Consider the following 6,886-nt stretch of genomic DNA (forward strand, 5'->3'; position numbering starts at 1 on the left):
AGATACACTAAATAGTAAATAGGGTTGATCACAAGGGGGAGATGAAACACACGATTACTGTCAGACATTTATCCATTTAACAAATCTTGCTACTGGAACTGCACCCCATCATTTTGTTGTTTTGGTAATTTTCAGAAAATTGCAATGACAGCTTTTCAGAAAAAAAATGTTTTCTTTACACAGCAGCATTTATCTGACTCCCTCATCCATAGTGACGTTAAAACTTTGAAATAAACTAAATATGTGTACGTTCCTAAAACAAAGAACCAATAGAGGAAGTGTTAGTTCTAAAGCAGGTGTCTCAGACTCCAGGCCCGCGGGCCAGATGTGGCCCGTGAGACAGTTTCTCATGGCCCCTTTGTTGATATCATGTAATAGTGTTAATCTGGCCCGCGCGTTTACATTTGCGCTTTATATTTCAATTTTATTTTTCCCGCTGCTGCTGCTGCTGCTGGCAGGGAACTGCTGCGCGGAGTTCCCTCGCCCCTCCCCCCTCCGAGGGAACTCCGCCACACGTCAATCAAATGCGCGCAGCGGAATCAATCCAGACAGAGTGATCCACAAGTGACAAAGAGTGGAAGCAAAATATATCGCCATGTCTTCATCAAAACTTTCAGGGAAAAGAAAAATTGATGATGACCACAGAACATTTCAGTGGGAGACTGAATATTTTTTTGTTGAGTACAGGGGAAACGCAACGTGCCTTATATGCACAGAGAAAATCGCTGTATACAAGGAGTATAACGTCAAACGTCACTACTCAACTAAACATGCAGAGTATGCAAAATACCTGGGAGATGAGAGAGAGAAAAAAGTCACAGAGCTAAAAAAAATTCTATGGAAGCAACAAAATCTCTTCAACAAAGGAAGCAATGAGGCTGATTTAGCAGTCGAAGCTAGCTATGTGGTGAGTGAGATGATTGCTAGAGCGGGAAAGCCGTTTACGGAAGGCGAGTTTGTAAAAAAATGCATGTTGCAGACTGTATAGTCTGTCCGGAAAAGAAGGGTCAGTTCATCAACATCAGCCTGTCAGCTAACACAGTGGCAGAGCGCATTTCTGACTTATCAAGTGACATGCGACAAAGCCAAACTTTTCCGTGCATACTCTGTAGCTCTTGATGAGAGCACAGACATCACTGACACCGCTCAGCTCGCAATGTATGTCCGTGGTGTTGATGACAATTTTGAAGTGACAGAGGAGTTGCTTACAGTGAAACCAATGCATGGCCAGACCACCGCTCAGGAGATATTTCAGCAACTGTGTGATGCCATTGCGGATATCGGTCTGCCATGGAAGAGGTTTGTTGGAATTACGACGGACGGAGCGCCATCAATGACAGGGAGAAAAAACGGGCTGGTGGCACTTGTTCAAAGAAAACTGGAGGAGGAGGGTGTGGAGGAGGCTATTGCTCTGCACTGCATTATCCATCAGCAGGCCCTTTGCAGCAAATGCTTGAAGTTTGACAATGTGATGTCTGTCGTTGTGAAATGCATCAACCATATCAGATCCAGGGGCTTAAAGCACCGCCAGTTCCGTGCTTTTTTGGAGGAAATTGAGTCAGAATATGAGGATGTGCTCTACTTCACAGAGGTACGTTGGCTCAGCAGGGGAAACGTCCTGAAGAGGTTTTTTGAGTTGAGAAAAGAACTGAAAGTATTCATGCTGGAGAAGGGTGGGATGGCTGTTCCCGAGCTGAGTGATCCCAAATGGCTCATGGACTTAGCTTTTCTTGTTGACATCACGCAGGAGCTGAATGCTCTGAATAAGAAGTTGCAGGGCCAGGGCCAGCTTGTTAGTGCAGCATATGACAATGTCAGAGCATTCTCTACAAAACTGATGTTATGGAAAGCCCAGCTCCCTCAGAAAAACCTCTGCCATTTCCCAGCATGCAAGGCTCTCATGGACAGGGACACAGCATTCAGTGGTGAGAAGTATATTGATGCCATTGTGAAGCTACAGGAGGAATTCGATCAGCGGTTTGCAGACTTCAAGACACACAGAGCCACTTTCCAAATGTTTGCAGACCCCTTCTCCTTTGATGTGGAAAATGCCCCTGGTGTGCTTCAAATGGAGCTCATCAACCTGCAGTGCAATTCTGAGCTCAAAGCCAAGTTCAGGGAAGTGAATGGGAAAGCAGACAAGCTTGGACAGTTCATGAGAGAATTGCCCCCCTCCTTCCCTGAGATTTCCAGGATGTTCAAGCGGACCATGTGCCTTTTTGGGAGCACATATATGTGTGAACAGCCCTTCTCCACCATGAACTTCAATAAGTCAAAGTACATGTCCAGAATTACTGATGCACATCTTCAAGCCATACTGAGGGTTTCAACTGCTTCCTCCCTCAAACCAAATGTGGCTCAGCTGTGTGAGAGGAAGCCCTGCCAGGTCTCTACCAGCAAGGAGTAGGTAAGACAGAGCAACTGTACATAGTTATGTTGTGAAGAACAGTTCATGTTAAGAAGATGTTGAATAACTGTTAATGTTGTATTTTTTAATAAATGTTTTGCGGAATATTTGAAGCGGCCCAGACTTGCCCAGACTCTACGTCCAGCGGCCCCGAGGTAAATTGAGTCTGAGACCCCTGTTCTAAAGGAACGTCCTGATCAGCTCACCACTCAATCAGTCAATAGTTATTGGTCAATATTGACCAATAGTGGTCTTAATTATTTAGGCGAAAAGGTTAATGATGCAATATAAACGGGTAGGGTAGAGGATAATACATTCACAAATGAATTTTATTTGTTCATCAAGAGGAAATTTGAGTAAATCAAAATACAAACAATTCTTTAACGCCAATTAAAACAGTCTAAACATATAAAATAGGATAATATGGAAACGAAGAATGAACTTTAAAGGTTCAAACCAGGATTATTGTGGTCTTTCGGCTTTATGTTATGAGCGTACTGTTCTTACCCAACCACAACATGTCTAAAGTAGGAAAATAGCTCCCAAGGCAGCTGTTAGGTTCTCATAATTGCAGCACATTATGTGCGAGGATAGGAATAGGGGCGAGAAACTTAAATCTTTTCTGATACTTGTTTCATGTTAAAAAATAAATGAAATCACAGTGGAAAAATCTGGTCCCAACTCTAGAAATCAATCCATAATGCATCTATTAGAACATAATCAACGTGGTCATTCATTGCAAAGTGCCTTGCACAAACTGCATTTCCATTCTACAAAACAATTAAGCATAATACTGCTAATTTCAATATGATATACAATGTTTGTGAGGGTGATTAAGATGAATAGAATATACCAGTGGTAACCACATTTTAAGTTTGAACCAAAATGGTCTTTATTTTGCACTCAAGTATATAATGTGTCATTTTTCAACAGATTATGTTATGCATTCAAAAACATTATGGCTTAGCACACATCACATCAATCGGTATCCATGGTGAACAAGGTTTTCTGCTTGGAGTTAGAGAATGGCAATGCATCCCACAGTTTTGCCTTTTTATTCCCACGATCCCTCTTAATGCAGTGTCCTGCATAGCTGTAAGTATGGCTTCATGGAGAGAGGCACTTTGCAGAGAAGTGCTGATTAAAGGAACCACATTGCAAACAGAGATTTAAATGATTAGGAACAATTATGGCAGATACATGAAGTAACATTTGAGCATTAACTGTGTGCAGTGACACACTTTATGGCAAACTGAAATATATGCTAATCAGCGACTGCTTAGAAAGAAGACATTGGTAGTGGATGAGATGGTAAGAAGGGAATTACTAGTACTGGCTGTACCCGCTAAGCTCCCTGGGTCTAACGTTTTAACTGAAGACCCATTAAGTCAGAGGCAGGTGGCGGAGTTTACATTTAGCCAAGAAAAGAGTGATGGCAGCGAGGGGGGCGAGCCGTGTGAAGTACTGCTCATGCCGCCTCCTAAATGTCCACCCTCTCCTGTTGGCAGTACAGATTCCCGGGAAGGGAATAAACTCAAAGTCCGTCTCGCCCGGCTCCAGTGGGAAGCTAAAGACAGGAAGCAAGACAGGCAGTTTCAGTTGGAAATAAGAAAAATCGAGGCAGATAAAGAAGTCCGAATCCGGATACGGCAGATGGAGCTAGACTCCGAACTGCGCGCATCCGGTGTTGGTGGCAATTCTAGAGAAAGCCTTCCACTTCCTTTTCATCCACCTGCCTTCAATGTAGGGAAAAATATAGCATTAGTGCCGGTTTTCCGCGAGACTGAGGTGGATGCATATTTTGGTGCGTTTGAACGCATTGCAGCGGCACTACAGTGGCCGGCTGAAGCCTGGGCTCTGTTAGTGCAGTGTAAACTTCACGGGAGAGCTCAGGAGGCGGTTGCTGCTCTTCCGCTGGAGGACAGCCTAAGTTACGACCTGGTGAAGCGTGTCATACTTAGGGTATACGAGCTTGTTCCTGAAGCTTATCGGCAGAAGTTTAGGAACCACAGAAAGGGTTCTAATCAAACACATGTTGAGTTTGCCAGGGAGAAGGGGATGTTGTTGACAAAGTGGATTGATTCATGTAATGCCGCAGAGTATGCTGCTTTAAAAGAATTAATGCTCATGGAAGAATTTAAGAGGGGGTTGCGTGACCGAATTGTGGGATATATAAACGAACAGAAAGTACAGTCTCTCTCTGCCGCTGCTGTACTGGCTGATGAATATGTGCTAACGCATAAATCGGTGTTCTCGCCGGTTGTTGCCGAGAGACCTCGCCGTATGCCCGGTGCACCTGTTGGTCAGCCAGCGAAAGCTTTCACTGTAAATAAAGAGGAGAGAGAGTGCTAATATTGTCATCAGTCTGGACATGTTATTGCTAACTGCACGATCCTCAAACGTAAGGAGCAGCCACCAAGCATGACCCGGCCGAAAGGCATTGGTTTAATTAATACGGAGTCACCCAATATTTCTTCCTCTGACTATGATGAAGAAATAGATCCCTGCTTTAAGCCTTTTGTGTTCGAGGGGTTGATATCATTAACAGGTGAGTCGGATGATCAGAGACCCATACGCATCCTACGAGACACTGGAGGTTCACAGTCAGTGATTGTGGCCTCTGCTCTGCCATTCTCCGACCAATCAGCGTGTGGGTATGGATATATATTATGTGGCATTGAAATGGGTTATGTGCCCCGGCCCGTACACAATGTACATGTACAATCTAAATTAATCAATGGATTTTCCCCTGTTGCTGTGTGCCCAGCATTACCCATACGGGGTATAGTTTTCCTAATGGGAAATGACATTGCAGTAAGGTAACTCCTGCACTTGAAATATTGGATTCTCCTCAGCCTGTATTGTCTGAAATAACACCTGCCAACATTTTCCCCATTTGTGCTGTCACCCGCGCACAGGCGTGTAAGAGTGACTCGGAGGTGTCATTAAATGATACTATGTTTGGGACATTGCTTACAGAGGACAAGATGTCGGAGGAAAAGCCAGACGTGGTGGTTTCCGCTTTCCCTGCTGTGGCCGCTGCGCCACCGCAACCTGCCAGCCCAGCTGTTGACGGTTCGACACTCCCGGTAACCCGAGAGCGTTTACTCGCTGCGCAGAGGGCGGATCCGACGCTTGCGAAGTGTTTCGAGCAGGTGGTGAGTAATAATAAAGCAAGGGGTGAGAAGGTAGCTTATGTGCTGGATAAGGAGATATTAGTGCGCCAATGGTCCCTCACTGCTACTGCTGAAGCTGACTGGAGTGTAGTGCATCAGGTAGTTGTGCCGGCGCCATACCGTCAACATGTACTATCTGTAGCGCATGAGAGTCAATGGTCGGGACACTTGGGCGTGACTAAAACTTATCAGATCGTTCTCAAACATTTATTTTGGCCAGGTTTAAAGAAGGATGTCTTTAGCTTTTGCCGCTGCTGTCATGTGTGCCAGGTTGTCGGTAAGCCTAATCAGAAAATTCCGCAAGCTCCGTTACATCCCATACCGGCTATAGGTGAGCCCTTTGACAGGGTGTTGATAGATTGTGTTGGCCCTTTACCACGTACAAAAACGGGTCAACAGTATTTACTCACAATTATGTGTACGTCCACTCGTTTCCCGGAAGCTATTCCGCTGCGTAGTATTACTTCCGCCGCTGTAGTTAAGGCGTTGACAAAGTTATTTTCCACCTTTGGAATACCGCGTATAATTCAGAGTGACCAAGGGACACATTTTAAATCCAAGTTGTTCAAACAGGTCCTCCAAACACTGCAGGTGAAACATGTTATTTCCAGTGCTTATCACCCAGAGTTGCAGGGTGCGTTACAACGGTGGCATCAGACCCTAAAAAGCATGCTGCGGAAATACTGTATGGAAACGGAAAAAACTGGGATGAGGGAATTCCCTTCGTTTTGTTAGCCGCTCATGAAGCTATTCAGGAATCGTTAGGATTCAGTCCCGCAGAGCTTGTTTTCGGCCATACGCCCCGCGGTCCCCTTAAAAACGTATTGGATTACGTTAATCAGTTTCGTGAGCGTCTGCACCGGGCAAATTCACTCGCTAGAGAGTCGCCCTCCGCTTCACAGACTGTTATGAAGCGTAATTATGACCGTGCCGCTGTTCCTAGGCACTTTGAGATAGGTGATAAGGTCCTCGCACTATTACCTATTCCCGGCGCTGCGCTCTCCACCAAATTCCTTGGTCCATACGAAATCCGTGATTGTCTTAGTGACACAGATTATGTTACTGGTACTCCCGAGTGACGATGTAAAACGCGGGTCTGTCATATTAACATGTTGAAGCGTTACCATTCACGCACCGCCTCTAATAGCCAGCCGGCCGGCTTGGCTAATCAAAGAGTAGCTGGTTCCGCCTTGATTGTTACAGATGGTTCCGGCCCATCTGAGGATGGTTTGGTGATGCATTCACATCATCAGCCGGGTGCCCGGTTATGTAACTCGGAGATGATAGAGACGCTGCCTACTAC

The 6,886-nt window shown here is 45.2% G+C and overlaps 1 protein-coding gene across 1 annotated transcript; it reads left to right on the plus strand.

The window, feature by feature from the left end:
* The first annotated feature begins 516 nt into the window (after nt 1-516).
* On the plus strand, nt 517-2,577 carry LOC307021538 (general transcription factor II-I repeat domain-containing protein 2A-like). The gene is made up of 2 exons (XM_079653744.1): nt 517-2,407; nt 2,522-2,577. The coding sequence occupies exon 1, from the start codon at nt 1,157-1,159 to the stop codon at nt 2,405-2,407; it is 1,251 nt and encodes a 416-aa protein (XP_079509870.1). The 5' UTR covers nt 517-1,156; the 3' UTR covers nt 2,522-2,577.
* The last annotated feature ends 4,309 nt before the right edge of the window (nt 2,578-6,886 follow it).

Source organism: Notothenia rossii, assembly GCF_949606895.1.
Source record: "Notothenia rossii genome assembly, chromosome: 10".
In the NCBI taxonomy this organism is placed as follows: Eukaryota; Metazoa; Chordata; class Actinopteri; order Perciformes; family Nototheniidae; genus Notothenia; species Notothenia rossii.